The sequence below is a fragment of the Lycorma delicatula genome, chromosome 4, assembly GCF_047948215.1.
Source record: "Lycorma delicatula isolate Av1 chromosome 4, ASM4794821v1, whole genome shotgun sequence".
Taxonomy (NCBI): domain Eukaryota; kingdom Metazoa; phylum Arthropoda; class Insecta; order Hemiptera; family Fulgoridae; genus Lycorma; species Lycorma delicatula.
In genome coordinates, this window is record NC_134458.1 from 154,212,239 (window position 1) to 154,230,702 (window position 18,464).

General features: G+C 28.9%; 1 protein-coding gene across 4 annotated transcripts in view; it reads left to right on the forward strand.

Moving 5' to 3' along the window:
• LOC142323980 (sedoheptulokinase-like) overlaps positions 1 to 17,322 on the forward strand; it is a 52,313-nt gene extending 34,991 nt beyond the window's left edge. For 3 of the 4 annotated variants that reach the window (XM_075364440.1, XM_075364443.1, XM_075364441.1), the window contains 2 exons: positions 1,012 to 1,188; positions 16,919 to 17,322. In XM_075364440.1, coding sequence (XP_075220555.1) covers positions 1,012 to 1,188; positions 16,919 to 17,003 — 262 coding nt within the window. In that variant the 3' untranslated portion in view covers positions 17,004 to 17,322. Of the gene's footprint in view, positions 1 to 1,011; positions 1,189 to 16,913 lie in introns of all 4 variants that reach the window. The other variant, XM_075364442.1, reaches the window with a different exon arrangement.
• Positions 17,323 to 18,464: the final 1,142 nt, after the last annotated feature.

The following is an 18,464-nucleotide window of genomic DNA, read 5'->3' on the forward strand; positions in this document are numbered from 1 at the left end:
ATTTAGTATTTACATACATTATTTTATTTTTCTACATGATCATCATTGTGATTTAAGTACTTTTAATGTAAGTAACAAGCTTCATATACCTTCTGCATACCTCAGTTCTAAATTGCACCCCTAGTGTTGAAAGTATTTAATGGTATGCCTTATACTATGATTGTTCCAGATCATGAAATTTATTAAGAAGATACCTTTTAGACCCTAAAAACTACAATTATGGTTTTCTTGTCTGCTAACTGGGTTTGTTTACATTTTTCCTTTGATTAACTTGAATGATTTCACTGCATGGATTATTGTTTTGATTTGTTATCTTGTCATAAGGGATCCATATCTCATCTCCAGTATGGGACAGAAATTGCCCCCTCTCATTCCTTCTGCCTACCCCTTACCACCTCGCACTTGTAGCAGTCCAATCTTGGGATTGTCCATGCACATAGCTTATGATTGCCTAGCTTTTCAGTAACAGTTTTGTACACTTTATTGTATGAAATATCTGGGAATTGTATGGGAAGAACTCTGTTACAATCACTTTTCCCTGAATTTTTTTTATTCACTTTTTATTCACAAAAATCATTTTTTTGAACACTGTACCTCCTCTTTTCCCTTGATCATGAATTTAAATAATTTATTTGATTAAAAATATTATTGTTATTGCTGTAATTTACAAAATCCTCTTACCTTACCTATAAAAAACTGTTAATGTATTCCCATAAATTTCACATGGTACATGAAAACTTTTGCCAGCATTAAAACTGTGAATATGGCTTGAATCAAAGGCTGTACTTTACTGCTAGTGGAATTATTTTTTGTTGTAGCTAACATTATTTTGCTATTATGGGTCAGCAAATGACCACAGACTACTGACAAAATACCAATAGCTGTTTAATGAACCTATTGAAGCTATTTTGTATGATTGATTCTGAACATATGCCTTGTAATTATCTAATTTTTTTATTTAACTGTCCTTGTATTAAGTAAATAATTTATAATATGTTGATTTTGTTACAGCTTTATACCAAGAGAGATGTTATTGGATGCAAATATATCTCGTATATTAGGCATTGGCTCTGCTTTGCTGAGAAATGAAGTACTGCAAAATGAAGTAAGACAGTGTTACCAGTTACCTGTTGTATTTGTACAAGGTGGTGATGCAGCATGGGGAGCTGCTTTGGCTGCATCAAAATTGTAAATCTTCCTTTTGCACACCTGTGATAATTTATTATTATTATAGCATAAGAAATAATGTTCATTATACACATAGCCTGTTAATGGTACCTGTTTTTATTTATAATCAAATTTATGTTACCAGTAGGGAAATTATTATTAGAGTTAAGAAATATAAAGAATGACATTTTGTTAAATATGTACTTTAGTTTTTTAGTATTTTTTTGTTTTGTTTTTAATTAGATCATATTCACATTAAATCCATATGTCTGTTCCATTTATCATTATAAGCACATTGTGCTGGAGTATAATATGTTTTTATAAATTTTAACGTTCAGTGATTTGCAGTAATTTTTTATTGTTTTAGTATTATTTATATTCTTCAGTCAGTGTTTCACATTCAAGTTTTAATTTTTTTAAAGTAGGCTACACATTGTTTTTATTAAATTATTATTTTAATTGTTACAGTCCTAACTTTGACATTGTTTTTCAAAATTTTAGAAAATAACATCATTATCAGAAATTATATAAAAATAAAATATTATAAATTATTAAAAAAAATATGTGTTTTTGTTTGGTTACATTTTAAAATTAAAAGCCATCTTAAGTTACTAAAATTGAAATTTATCTAAATCTCATTATTTATATCTGTCATTTTGATCTTCCTTTTCTGTCTTCAGTCATATGTATATCTTATAAAAAAATATGACAACCATTTTTTGTAGTGTGATTCACAATCTAGACTTGCATAAGGAATATTTGTTTTAGATTTTGTGTTAGTGTAGTACAGTGGTAGTTAAACATCTGTTGAAGATTGGTAGATTAATGCCTAGTCTTATTCTTTCAATTTTAAGTTTACTAGTTTAATCTGTTAGGTATTACTTGATATTTGTTCCAGTTAACAACAAATATTAGTTTGGTGAACCCTGGTTATAGCACTACTGCTTATCCTGTCACTTTGTGGGTAAAGGATGCAGTACTATGAATCTCAATTAAATACAGTCTTACCAAATAACCTGAAGTTTTCCTGATTGTTATATACCTTACTTGTTGTTCTGTAATATAATAGTAGAATGATTTGTGCTATTTTATGTAATTTGGAGACTTTTATACTTAATTTTTTTGCTTTATTGAACTTTTTTTCTATTTTTTTGAATTTCTTGTAAAAATTTTGCTTAGAGCTTTTTCTAATAAAAAATTTTGTTGAGTTTTCAAGATACAAAAGCTTGATATACTAAGTATAGTGATAAAATTAATGCAACAGGATTCTCTTAGAACTGGTTTTACTTAATTAGGAATTTTAAGTTTTTAGGTCATATATAGTTAGAATGCATCTTGATCTTGAAGAAATTTGGTTGTTAACTTCATACTTTAGAAGCATGTCATTGTTTCAGCACAATATATTTTTAAGTTAAAATTATATATATTTTATTAAATATATAACAAAAAAAGGTTGTGCTGACATTAAGATGTAATAATTTTTGAACTAGCAGTAAAAAAAAAAAAAGAAGGAAAACTAATTATGTATGTTCTGTGTTACATTATGTAATAATAACTTAAAGCATATATTATGCTTATTAATTTTTAATCGGTCATCCTTGTTATGATGAGATTTGTCTACACAGGATTGCTAGGTATCTCATGCACTGAATGCACTACTAAAACGCATAATAAGTTGTTGGAGTAAAATGAGGCTGATAAAGCCATATCATCTCACAGCCTTTGGTATATAAGCAGGTTGGGAGCACTGGTATCATTTATTGTAAAAATGTATCATTTGTGGTATCATATGATTTGTTTAGAAATGTATTTTATCCATTCAGTGGTTGCACAAAAAGATGAAATTGTGCTGAGGTAAATACAGACAAAAATGTAATCTAATAAACTAATTAGTTGTTCAGATTGAAACATTTAATTAGATTAGACTACAATATTTAATCTATGTTTGACTCATTCTAATCAGCAACCCTTGGATTGAGAAAGCCTAGTGCTTTTCCACTGTACTATACTGACCTTCCCCTCGCATATGATTGAAATATTTTTTGTTCTTTATTACTATATTGATCTTATTTTAATTTTATTGTTGTCTTATTTTAATAATGCTATTCTGTCATTTAATGTTCAAATGACAATATGACTACTCATGAACATTGTGACTGACAAAAACTAAGACAAAACTGTAATGTACACTATAAAATGTAGAAGATAATTTAAAAGTTATATGTGACATGATAAAAAACTATGTAAAGTAAAAGTTTATTGTTACACAACTATGCAATTGTTATAATTATTTTAATCATTTTTTGGTCTTCACTTTTAAATGTAGTTATGTACTTGTCATATAAGTCTCCTTAATATGATCAGATTTATTGCTTTGAGTTATCATTATTAAATTTATATGGAATAAATTTAAACACTAGTAGAATTTTCTCTTTAATATAATTATTCTTTAATAATTGTATGAATATGCCAAAAATACATAAAAGAATTTTGCTAAATTCTTAGTGATGATAAAGTGAAATATTATAATTAAATATATTTACTATTATTATTATTGGAACAATAATTTAGAATGAATGCATAGGTTGTGCCAAAATATGTATGTATTTGTGCAGTGCTGTTTCTTGCTAAAGGTAATATCGGTCCAAACAAATATAAATCTGTTAATCTGATATATAATTACAAAGAATTTACATACTGGTAAAATACTCACTTTATTAATGAGTTATTCAATAGGTTCAATGTAGTTAGGGCATTAAAATTTCCAGATTTTGTGAATAAGGTGCTTTTAACTTTTATTGTATACCTGTTATCAAATTGTTCGGTATGACTTATATTGCTGCAATAAATTAAAATAATAAATTTAGTTCATTAATAAATTACATATTAGTAGACATGTAATAATACATATTATACATATATATGTACATTATTACGTATTAGTAAAGACATATTAGCTACTGCTGCTCAAAACTTCTTTTCAGTAAATTTTTATACTACTATTGAGAACAAGCCATGGTTGGTTAATAATGTTTAAAAGATAAAAGTTTGTGAGATGATTGGTTGATAATCAATCATTTGAAAGATATATTTGTGCCATTTTATTTAAAATTGATCAAAAGTATGCTAGTAAATTCAAGTTTGGTAAGTTATTAGTTTTATTTAGTAATCTTTCATTAATTAAATAAGGTGAATCAAATACTGTGTACTTACATATATTACATGTGTCCTGTATAGTTGCATGATAACAAATGCAATTTTGACCACATTTGACTGTCATTTTTTAAAGCTGTTACAATATATGGCTGTGTTCTCATGCGAGTATTATATCTAGAATATCAAAATCATTTTAAAAAGTATGAAATTTCATTAAGACACATATATTTTATCTTCTAGAAAATATTATTGAGCATTGTCTTTTTATTGCAGAATTTTTTGAAAGCTAGAGTTTAGGTAGAGTAAATTGTCAGTCTTAATATTGAAATTTCAGTTCTCCTGCTTAATTAATAATTCATTTTCCAGTATAGTGTTATCTCATTTCATTATACTTCCGTTGCTTGTTTTCCAGATTATAACATATCTTGGTGTTTGCCATTAAAAAAACCAGAAAAACATTGGTTTGTTTATTTAAAAAATATAAAATGCAAGTTGTCTAGAAGTGTAATTAAAAATTAGATAAATAAGAAGTATGTATTTACAAAGGCATGTTTATATTTGTTCTGTGGTAATTAGAAGTAAAGTTGTATATGTTATAGTCCGGTAGGCCGTGACAGTTTTCGTGACTGATCTTCGCCCCACTTCGAATTATTTTTTTCTCATTTTACTACTAGTATACATGATCAAAACAACAGTCTGCCATCCGAAAACCCCAACAAGGAAAATTGGGAAACTCGCAAAATTTTGGAAAATTTGACTTATTTCGCCCTTGATAAAACTTTGTATACATTTTGTCTAGATCATATACGAAGATATTTTGACAGTCTGCCAATCATTGTGTACAACATAAGCAGTCTGCCACCCCTTTGAATACAAAAAAATTAAGCAAAATATAAACTTATTCCGCACCACTTGTAATTTTGATATTTTGTATTTGAATATATTTGAAAGCGTATGATAACAGTCTGCCAAGATTTTTGTACAACAAAACCCGTCTGCCAAGCCGATAAAGGTGTGATGCAGCAGCAGCGTTTCAGCATACATGAGTAGCGGCGATTCACCTTTATCTAGCTGACAGATTGCTTTTATTGTATTGGATTTTTGGCAGACTGGCATATTAGTTTTTCACATTCATTGAATAATTGTTTATAATAATTTGACCCATAGCATTATGAGTGTACGTAGATTTTCATTGAAATAACTTGAGTCGTTGAACTCGATTTAAAATTTCCGTTGCTCTATCTTGTATTTGATAGTAATGAATTAACTATGTTTGAAGAAGCATAGCATTATTATGAATTATATCTAGGATTTTTTTAATAATAAGACATTAAACTTTATTAATATTACAATTTATTTATAAAAACATTTCTGAAATGGAATTAAAAAACAGATGAAGTATCTGTGTCATATTCTGACGTTTCTTCACAGATGTCTTGTTGTTCTTCTTCTTCTTCCAGATTACTTTCATTATCATCTTCATCCTCGTCATCTGAATATTTAGTAAGCTCTTGACTCATTGGAACTAAACAGTAAAATATAATTATCAATTTTAACATGAAAAATGAAAAAAGGATATGAATTGATATTGTATGCACAGTAGTTTTCTCACCTTCAGGTTCGTCCAACTCATTCTGAATGCTTACTTCGCTGACTGTTTGAGGAACTTCATCTCCTTCAAACCATTTGAAAATGTACTTATTGTCAACTTCTTCCCAACCATATTCAACTGGAGAGAACTGTATAGGTACTGATAAATGAGAGTGCCTCCAAAGATGTGAAATGTACCCTGTTCTTTTCAAATGCTGTTCTAATTCTGACTGACAAGGTGGCAGCGTTGATCCATCAATGTTCTTGATAACAGTTGGAAACTGTTCTTTATTATCAAATTTGTAAGTCTTATTGAATGCGGCTACACGAGCCTCATTCACATCCTGAATTTTTTTGAAACCGTAAATCTCACAAGTATATTCTTGTATAATTTCAAAATTATCTTCAAAAACGTTGTTTAGATCACTAATTTTGATGAAAGCATCAATATATTTTTCTGATTTCTCTAAGATTGTAAGCGGTCTTTTCTTGCCTTTGCGGTAAAATGCAGGGTTATAATCGCAACCAGTGAATGCGTGAAATGCTGGCAGTGCTTTGCTCAACTTCTCTCCTAGTTTATTGTATAATTTGGTTACATTGATGAACCTTTGATGATTTCCAACTCCTAAATGCATCAATATTTGTAATTTGTTTTTGAGATACTCCATATTGCCCAATAAAATTATTAAAATATCGGTATCGGAACATCGAATAACTACATTAGAATCATAGTCTATTGCACATAAATTATGGAAAATTTTTGTGTCTGCTTCTTCATGCAATGAACAAGTATATTTACTACAAAGCGACTTTACAATTTTTCCATTTATAACTTCATATTTGTAGCATTTGTCATAATTTATATAAACATTTTTAACACCTAGAAAAGGCGCATAATGATCATTTTCCCAATCTTGTATGAAAAATTCTACTATAGCTTTTTTGAAGTTGATATTTTTAAGCTCAGCGTGGAAATTCGACGGCGCTCTTTGATCCGATCCAGTTATGTGAAAAACATGATCTTTCGAACCTCTCAACAAATGTTCAGTATCCTTGATGGATGGTGAAAAATACTGATCGAAGTTAATTATTACCGTACTAGCATTTTTTGATGCACACATCTTGAAAAATTTTTCTGATATATGACCAAAGATTAAGGGAATTTCCCTCATTAAATGAAGCATAAAGAAACCATCATAGATATACGTATCAACATTCTGTGGTTGATCATGAGCCACACGTTTTTCTAAAATTTTAACTAGAATAGATTTATCAGTCTTGCAAATTGATCCATCTGCGTGACATAATGAAAAAGGCATTGGAGTAAGAGGATACATTAAAACCTTATCAATATCTAAGGATTTTTCCAAAGATATTCTCAATAATTGTCCAAACAAATCACGTTGCATGCGAACTTCGACAACTTTTCCCGTGACAGCAATTTTTTTTTTGGGAACACAACTAGCAAAATTGAGAATCTTATTTTTTTTTATAGGCAGTTCAAATCTCTGTTCATTTTCAAAACATTCTTGAATGAAGTTTTCTCTTTGCTCGTTTCCTTTTATTTCAATATTAATGAGAAAATCTGCTATATCTTCATTTGCCGCTTGTCCAGTAGAAATATTATACAGATAATTTTCATTAATACCTGGAGAAAATGGATTTATATTCTGACGTATATTATTCAGAAGTTTTTCAAGTTGCCTTTCACTAATTTTAATTCTTTCTGGCTGAAGATCTGCAGTAATATCTTGTCGACATTTCAAACCAACTTCATCTAAGACGTGACTAATGATCGTTGTTCGAAGGCTGTGACTTTTACACCATCGCTGTCTAGCTGAAGCTGAATTGGTTAAATTAATAATACCGGTAAGTTTATTAGCAGCATCGGCGTTTATCGTCTGTTCCAATGTTAAATCGATTGGTTGAGCGGAAAAATCTTTTTCTGTTCTTTTGATGCCAAATGATCCTTTCTCTAAATCCATTCGTAAACCAGGATGAGTTTCATCTACTTTTATAAGATTATCGTAATATCTAACTAAATATCTTGAATAATTATGTTGATTAAATATGAAAAATAAGTTGGCAAGCTTGGGTAATACATAGATAAATAATTCTAAATCCCGCATTCGGATAGACCAATTCAACATGAAATAATACTCAATAAGTTGACAGAATATCATGTAAAACTGTGGAGTTTTACCATGCTCGCCTTCGATTGTTTGTTGTGTATACTGCTGATATTCACTGAATAAATTTTCTAGTCTGCTGTTACTTATTTTTGGCTTTTCAGATTTGGACATCATAAATTCTTCTCAAGTATAATTTAACTGCATTTGGTATTTCAATACTATATTTCTGAGAAAAGCTTTCAAAATGCAAAATTTTCATTGCTAAATATACAATTGGATATAATCTTTTGCATCTATTAAAATGTTTACCCTCAATGAAACCATTCATAGATCCACTAGCTAATAATTCGGAATTAATCATTATAGTGCTTATTCCACAATTGTTGATAAATTTACCAGTTGTTTTGAAATATGCAAGCATTACGTGAAATGATGAACCAATGTGTATGAATAAATTTTTATAATCTCCCTTTTCAGTACTCTGAATTTGAAGAGCTACTTTTGCTATTGCTAAATCATACGTAACTTGCATATACTTTTCTCCACATTCTTCAGCGATTTTCAAGGCTTGTTTCATTGTTTCTAGTACTACAGTATTTTCTGTTGGTGACTTATTGATCGATGTTAAATATGATACTCTTTGCATGACAGATGAATCTTGATGAATTAAACTATTATACCCTACCCACATTGGAGTCTTTGGCACTTTTAAAATATGAGAAATAAGCCAAGAAAAATTCAATTGTTGCAGAGTTGGTAAATTACTTGCTCTTATAACATGAAGAGGGTGATAAATAGGATACAGAGGTTCAATCAACTTGGGTTTTTTCGTATACGGCTCAAATTCAGGTGTAATTGCATCAAAAGTTCTCCTTCTTCTCTTATTCGATGAAGAATCAGTTTCAATTCCGATTTCATTCCTTCTATTTTCTGCATTGATTTCAACAGAAGCACAAACATTTTGAAAAATTATCCCAACCGTATCATGAAGAGTGTCCTTTCCTGTTCTAGTATCAACAAATCTATCAAAGTTGTTGAATGCCACACCTGTGCACAAAGATGATGTTTGTAAAATATCTTCGGGACAAACTGATTCTTGACGAGTCGATGTAAATGCAGCTTCCGTTTCTAATTCTTCTAATACTGTATAGCTACAACAGTGGCCGTATCTATTACATAAATTTACTATCTTTTTACTATTAGTTAAGCTTTTCAATGCCAAACCAAATGAAATATGTTTAGATGGTTTTACATTACCATTTGTAACTGCGTGTATAAGATCTGATGATAAAGATTTGGATATTCGCTTCGTTTTTGAACTACTTTTTCTACAATACGATGGACCGCTTAAAATAATATTATAGAAGTTATCTAAGCACTTAGGGATGTCACATTCTCCGTTCATCAGATCTAATACATTTAATGGATTTGGCAACTTTCTATGCTTTATACGTTTGATTTCATCTCGTAAAATGAGTGCAGCTTTCTGCAATATATTTTGTTTCTCAAGTGAATTCAAGTCACATTCTTTGATAAGAATCCCTATATAAGGCTTAATTATCTTGCGAGTATTCATTTTTACAATAGATACTTTCTTCGGAAATTTTTTCAACAATTTATCTTCAAGGTGAGAACGCGCTATTTTATCATCTAGTTCCAATTCATTTTCGATTCCCTCATTATTTAAGGCTCGGCTGTAGCTATCTTTGTATATTGTTTCTAGAGCATCGAGTAAATAACTAACTTTCTTTTGAATGATATTATCTTCAACAAAATCACAAACTTCAAAAGCAATGTTGTGGGCATCGCGTTTAAAATGCCAAATCGTTCTTTCAGTCTCTTTTTTATGCAATTTTTCTAAATTGTGTTCATAATTCCTTTTACAGATCTTATGATAATAAATTTCTAAAATCATTTCATCTTCTGAAAGAGCCGAATCTATCTTATTTACCAAAGCCTGATCATCTAAATTCTTAGCTGTCAATATCAAATCATTTATCACCTCTCATGAAGTAAACAAACTCAAATTCTGCCAGTGACCTTTATGAAACTTACGATGTTTATCGCAAATTATACATACGTTTTCAGAATTTTCTTGGCTTGGATTTTCCATACATGATTTATCCACATTTTCTCCCTCTTCCACTATTTGCTCACACTCAACAGTATTACTGAAAATAAAAGATAGTGAAAAATCAGAATATTGCAATTAGTCATAAGAAAAGAATTTTGTACAGAGGAACAATTACAGAGAGTGATAGAAATTACTGAATACCATTCAACCTGTAGCACAGGCCTTTGTAAATTATATAGTCAATAACGCTAAGATTAAATTGATATTGAACTTACTCTGCTGAAGTTGATGGTATACACTCGACGGACGCATGTTCACTTGATTCAATTTTGCTATCACTGAAAAAATAATTAAGAGTCATGAACTATTAGTGAGAAAGAGCGCAAAAAAGCGATGAGATTAGTTTGCAAAACTAATTCATGCCTTCATGCCATTTGGTAATTCTAGTTAAGATACGAACCAGAGTGAGGAAGAAAGATGGAGAATAAGGAAGAGTGAGAGAGAAAGTGAAAAAGAGAAAGCTAAGGGACGCGGCAGGGAAAGCGAGGAAGAGAGTATGAATGAGACAGAGCGAGGGGGAGAAGAAAAAAAGCTAAAAGTAATGCATAAATTGATTCGTGTGAACTTACTATGTTGAAGAATTCGATGCCGAATCACTTCCAGATAACTTATCTGAATTAGTATATTTTTTTTTCACTGCGGTAAACTGACGGTAGCATGGTACGTGATATTTTTGACTATCATTCGCAACAGAAGGAAGAATAACTTCGGTATATTGCAAACCATGATTTTTGCAAACTTTCAGAATAAAATGTGCTTTCTCCAATGTTTGATCACTAAAATCTTTCAAAGCACCACTTTTTTTACTACAAAATACGCACACTGACATTTTTGAATTTTTGCTTTCGTAAACACGTGTTCGCTTGGAAACTTCCAAATGCCAACTGCCAGACGGTCGGGCGTCGGTACAGGTAAGCGGCCGCGTCAGCTGCCTATTTCAAACACAATAGAGACCCAGGTAAGTCCGCCAGGTATACGAAGGGTCCAATTCACGCAGGCGCGTAGAAAATCTATATGCTAGACCAAGCGCACAGCTAGCGCCACATTTGAAAGTTATATTCAATATAATAATCAATGCTTATGAAATTTTTATAATTATTCAAATTAATTAAAAGATGCAAGAGCAACGGTAATTTTAGATCGAGTTTAACGACTCAAAATTTTTCAACAGTTATTTCAATGAAAATTTACGTAGGCTCATAATGCTATCGGTCAAATTATTATAAACAATTATTCAATGAATGTGAAAAACTAATATGCCAGTCTGCCAAAAATCCAATACAATAAAAGCAATCTGTCAGCTAGATAAAGGTGAAGCGCCGCTACTTATGTATGCTGAAACGCTGCTGCTGCATCACACCTTTATCGGCTTGGCAGACGGGTTTTGTTGTACAAAAATCTTGGCAGACTGTTATCATACGCTTTCAAATATATTCAAATACAAAATATCAAAATTACAAGTGGTGCGGAATAAGTTTATATTTTGCTTAATTTTTTCGTATTCAAAGGGGTGGCAGACTGCTTATGTTGTACACAATGATTGGCAGACTGTCAAAATATCTTCGTATATGATCTAGACAAAATGTATACAAAGTTTCATCAAGGGCGAAATAAGTCAAATTTTACAAAATTTTGCGAGTTTTGCAAAATTCCTGTCGCTTGTTGTTGTACAGGCGCGCCGGCAGACTGGCACTAATAATGTATGTGTATAAAAAGCATTCAATAGGCAAAAGATGAAGCGGTGCGAAATGAGTCACTTTTGACTGTCACGGCCTCCCGGACTATTAAGATTATCATTACACTTGTAATTTACAAATATTTACACAAATGTCGATTTAAACATTTAACAAAATTGAGATAATTAATTATATATATTTTTGTCATTGATAAACAAATTGTCATACGAATAAAAAAAAAAAAAAAAAAAAAAAAAAAAAAAAAAAAAAAAAAAAAAAATCACCATTTAATTGTAGTAAAGCCATATACTTTTGAATAAGACTAATCTCTGATTTCTCAGAGCACTTTCTTGTTTTTTAACTGTGATTGAGAAACTATTTAGAACCTTTTCAAAATATAACATAAGTAAATAAACTAAGCTCAGAAACGTTTTATTAACAAAAATGGAACTGTAATAAATGAATGTCTAAATGAAAAAAACAATTATAACTGTTCTAGTAATATTAACTTTGTAGAATCTTAGTTAAAAGAATATTTGTTGTTGACTGAAATTTACTCCTCAAAATAATAAACATGATACAACAATTTAATCCTTATGTTGCTCACTTTCATCTTTGAAGCTCTCCTCTTGTGCTTTTATTCAGTCTTGTTTTTGAAAACATGCCTGAAACATTTTTTCAGAATATTATAGAGTTCCTTTATCATTTTATTTTATACTGGATATCAGTAATGTCAGAAAATCTTTGTTGTTTTAGTGCAGAATTTTTGTTCTTTGTTGTTTAGTCCATACAGAATTTTATAATGTTTTCAGCACCATTAATCTTTTCATCAGTATCATTAATTGCACACTTGATCATCTATCTGACAGTACCAAATCTTACATTGTATTTACATTTCCATTTGTCATTTTTTATTTTGGCTGTCCACTTTTGGAGTTTATATATTTTTGTCTGTCTTTGAATTCTTATTCCACTCAAAGACACTTGACTTTTCACAATTTTCATGCAAAATTTTGAGTTCTAAATTTGTGACACTCATTTTTAAACCAAACTTTATACAATAAATCTTTATAGTTTTTTACAGTAACCATCTATTAAATGAAGATTTGTGCTTGTGCTAGGTTAAAACATGTATAAAAAATTATGTTTATTTAATCCCTCATAAGATTCCAGTCAAATTCTGCTTTGCATCTTTCCAAGCTATTGGGGTGTTAATCTTAAAGAGATTATTTACCTTATATCTTAAATAAAGTAATTTTGTCGTACCATTTCATTTAGTAATAAAACCTCCTTTTTAAAATTCATTTTTTTTATGTTTAGTATATAGTTCAGAAAATTTTTTTTGACTCCTCTCTCTCTCTCTCTCTCTCTCCTTTGTAAAGAATAGTGAGGAATTATTATATTATTCATATAAATTTGTGTGCAGCCTAGTCATTTGTAAAAGATGTAGCAGTTTGCAATATTTAAAAATATACCTCATTATTAGTTTGGAAAAAAAATTAAATTATTCTTTGTTTTAATAATTTTGTGCCCTCAGGTAGTAAACCTGCATGTTTTATTATAGCCTGCATTGTCACATTTCATATTTGATTAGTGTGAATATTATTTTATAATCTAACTAGTGTTTCTGTCTCATTTGAAGAGTGCAGGCATGAATCCTGGTCAGACGTGACATTTTTCACATGCTAAAAAATGCATTGTCACCCTGTTGTTCTAAGAGTAAATACATTAATCAATTAAATACATTAGTTCAATTCTTAACAGGGTTCTGCTCTTTTTCACATCTTCTCATCTTTCTCAGTAAAATAAAAGCATTTCTGAATCGATTATAAAAATGTTCTTTATTGTGAATAAATTTAATACTTGTTTGTAGTTTTCTTTATTTTGAATTTGAGCAGTAGTAATGAGCAGTATATAATTTATATTTAATATATATTGTCATTGGAACAAATGTAGGTTTTTTATCTCTAATAGTGGCTTTTGTAGATATATGTAACACCTAGGCAGTACTATAAAAGTATATTTGGTCAATTGTTTCAAGTATAGCCAGTTCTTTTTATATCCAGCAGCATAACTGCTGACTAGTATTTGGAACATTTCCAGATAAAGTGTTTTTATATTCTGTCTAATTAATATACATCCATTACGATTTGATTAATATTTAAAATGAAAATAATTGTATTTAAACACTTACATTAGGTTTCTTAAAAAAAAATTGTTTTTATGATTAAAAATGATCATATAATTAAAATTTTATATCATGTATTTTATTTAAGACTGCTTAACAAGTGCTTTTGGTATTAAAATATTAAAAAATAAATAAATTTTATACAAATGATATTTAAAAACTTTTTGTTTTATTAAAGGTAGTTACTATCCTGCTAATCCTATTCTATTTAGCCAAGACACACCTTTTAACTTAAATGGATGTGTTACTTTCCAGGATATAAATAAATATTAACAATTAATTTTATTCTATTAGCAGTCAGTTATAATAATAAATTCAGGTTTAAAAACGGAAACCTGATTTTATTTGAAGCTTATAAATATAGTTTTGTTATACTTATTATTTTGTCTTATATAATTAAAGACCAAAACTTTGGGATAGGTCTACAACTTATTATACCTAAAGGTTTTACTTGTCAATGTTTAGAAAAAATAAACACATAGATTTTAAATAGTATTCTCTGGAGTATCTGAAGCAGTCTTGGCATTGCTAATTATAACATTAGAGAGGATAATGAGCCCCATCTAAACATTGTAGGTAGCAAGAGCCAGCTGGTAGTCCAGCAATCCACCCCCACACTGTGCATCAACTGAGCTCTCTAAACTTTGAATAGTAACTACAGATAAGGTATCTTTTATCTTGGACTGAATTATAATGTACTTGAATTATAATGTTCTTGTATACATAAATAAATTGATTTAAGTGTATTGAATTATTATTCTCATAGTTTCTTCTATGTGCTAAGTAAGGGAGTTAAATTATTATACGCCCTTCATGGTTCAGGAAATAAAGTGGAAGGATTGTTATGTCTGAAGTTTTTTCATCTAGAGAAATATAAGGATCTACTTGTATTACTTTACTGTAGTATTTTTTAAAATTTTTTTTGAGGTTCAGAAGTTTTAACGGATTTTTGAAAATTATGTATGATGTAAAAACTTATTTGTTAAGTATACAGATTATTGGTAACATACTTGGTATACATGAATATATTTAATAAATTTCTCTATATATTGTAATTGTAATAATTTTGCACTTATTAGTAATTACTATTATATTTTATTATTGTCAGAGATAACAATAAAATGTTTATGTTTGCACTGTATTGCGTTTTATAAAAATGTATGCAGTAGGTCTCCTATATCCAAGGTCTCTTAACAGAGCCACATATCAATTTAGCTGCAAATGAGTGGTAAAAAGTGACATGATAAGAGAAACTACTGGAATCATTTTTCCCACTTCTGGAAATTATATTTGTTCCATATGATTACTTATGGTGCATATAATGATAAATTTTACTTAATTAAAATTTCAATCTATCAGTTTTTTGATGTGCACAGTTGACAAGTTTTGTTGCACAGTTTTATCATTTTTGCTCTATGCATTTTTAACAATAAATATAAATTAGATCAGTTTAAAAAAAAATTTCATTTTTCTGAAAGTTAGGAGTTGTTTTTTAAAGATTAACTTAACTCCATTAACTTTTGTACGGATTAGATTTTAATAAATATGCAGAGCATTCAAATAAGACTATACATAATAGATCTGTATAATTATGCACAATTAGGAATTCACATCCAAATTTGATGAAATTTGGAATATACCTTATTTAGGACCTAGTTATTCATTACAATTGAAATATTTGTTGAAACTCCTTTTACCTGAGTTATGTCACTCGTAATTTACATGGTACCCTCACCAAAAATTTTGTAATTCAGCACCATACAATTGTAATATATGTTATTTTTGGACCAAATAATTTGGTTAAGTTTGTTAATTAAGAATGAGAAGACTAAATTAAATTAAGTTAAAAGGCTAAATTAAATTAGGTTAAGCTTAGAGGTGCAAGTTAGGTTAAGTACAATATATATTTACACAGTAAATAACTTTGCTTTAAGTGAAATTCAATTGAGTTTAGTTAGGTTTACGTTAAGGTTATGTTAGGTTAGGAGGTAACTAACAATTCCGTGTACTGAATAATGTACTGTGGAGGTAACTAACAATTCCATGTACCGTGTACCGAACCATGTTAATTCATAACCTAATGATCACTTGGCTCACTAACCTTTGGCATAAAAGCAAGTAAGAAATAAGTAAATTTATATTTAATTTAGTATCTGTTGTGACATAACAATAAAAATAGTGATTCTCTGAACATTTTCTCCAAAGATTGTGAATAATGCTTTCATTTAACTGGTAGACTACTACCCGAGATCAAATAAGTGACATACTTGATGTAATTGTTTGTAAACTGTAAATTATAGTTTTAATATTAACCTTAAATATTAAATTGGCAGATTGTTAGGCCATGATTATATATAGTAACCAATTATTTAGTCCAAAAATAATGTATATTACACTTACACAGTGCTGAATTACAAAATGTATGGTGACTGTACTTTTTAATTTACAAGGGACTTAACTCTGTGAAAAACATTTTTGACTAATAATTCAGTTGTAATGAATAACTTAGGTCCTAAATAAGGTATAAGTTTCATCAAGATCGGAGGTGAGTTCCTAATTGTATATAATTACCCATATTTGTGTGATTAGCAGTTAAAATAGTAATAAACTATATATGCAACTGTATATGCATAGGTGAAATGCTTTATCAGTTGTTATTACTGTATTATGGATTTTCATTGTTTTATTTCAGAAATATGGTATGCCAATATTTTTGTATTAATCCATTGTTTACAAGTTAGTTATGTTCAGATTCCTAAGTATTTTACAAATGCAAAATTTATTTTTTAGTCATATTGTATTATGTTGTTATGAAAGAAAGAATGAATTTGGTAAACAAGGAGAGAGAAATTATTTGTTTTGTTTTTCAGAGTAGACAAACAAGGGAGGTGAATTACATATACAGGAGGATCAGTGATTTAAATTTTAATGTAGAATATGATGAACTACAAAAGTTGTAGATATGTATTCCGATCTAAATTTACTGAAATGAACTGATAGAAAATGAAAACCAAAAAATAGATGTACAGTAGTTGGCATAAAAGCAAGTAAGAAATAAGTAAATTTATATTTAATTTAGTATCTGTTGTGACATAACAATAAAAATAGTGATTCTCTGAACATTTTCTCCAAAGATTGTGAATAATGCTTTCATTTAACTGGTAGACTACTACCCGAGATCAAATAAGTGACATACTTGATGTAATTGTTTGTAAACTGTAAATTATAGTTTTAGATTTTGTTTGTCTTTTGTATTATAAGAAGGTAGTATAAAATAAAAAGGAGTAAAATAAAACTTTTTTTATTTTCTTTATGCAACAGATTCCAGATTCTGTAGTACTTCTCTTCCTTCCAAATTACATAAAATTAGATTTGAAACTAAGAAAAAGTCTTATAAAAAAAATATATCAACCAAAAATATTGAAACTCTGTTTAAATGTTTTCTTCTCTTTCTCATTCGTCAGCTTTTCTAATATTAATTTCTGTTTCTTGTGAAAGCAATTAACGAATCTAGTAACTAAAATCTTGTGTTTCAGATTGCTGTTCTTCTCTAAGCTAATATCACACTTTCCTAGTGAAAAATGCACTGTTGTAGCGTCTAACTTGAACTTGCATGCTACTGTGATTTCTGTTATTCTTTTGGTTACATTTATCTTCTTGTATGTTTCCTGTCTGCTATGCAAACTATAATTTGCAAGTCAGTTGCCTTGTAAATTAGGGCAAAAAATGTCTTATCTATCAATCCTTAACAGATAGATGATTTAAGAACAGAAATAAGGATCTTGTTATTCTGTTTTCTTGTTATTGTATTTGTAAAACAACATTTTTTATAGAAAAGTTTTTTATTATGTTTCTGTGTATATAATTTTTTCCCTTTTCAATATTTAAGGCCTATAATACATACAAATTATTATACTGTTTTTCAGAAAAAGTAAAAAGAATGTTGATAAAATTTCTGCATATTTCAAAGTGGACTAAAGAAAAAAGTTAAATTTGCTAAAGAAAATTTAAAAATTTAATTTGATTTAAACTCAATAGAAATAGTTATCTGTGGTTACAATTTGGTTATTTGTTTTCCTTCCCACTGATTTTTGATTTCCTTGATAGTTTATGAAATTTCATTAACATTATTGTCATATTTTTGACAATATTTGAAATGTAACAGTTTTTTTACTAATTTTAAAACATTTCCAGCTATATCTAGATAGCTTCAACCATAGTTTTACTTATTAGTTAATTAAATCTTTTTTTTATTATTAATTTTAAGCTCTGTTTCACTGATCTCTGGTTCATAAGAGTAATTATTTTACTTCAATATAACATCTACTTCAATATATCATCTTTTTTAATAAAGTATATTCTAAAAAGCAAAGCTTTATACAAAAGCACTTAATAGAGAGATAAAATAAAAATCAAAGAGT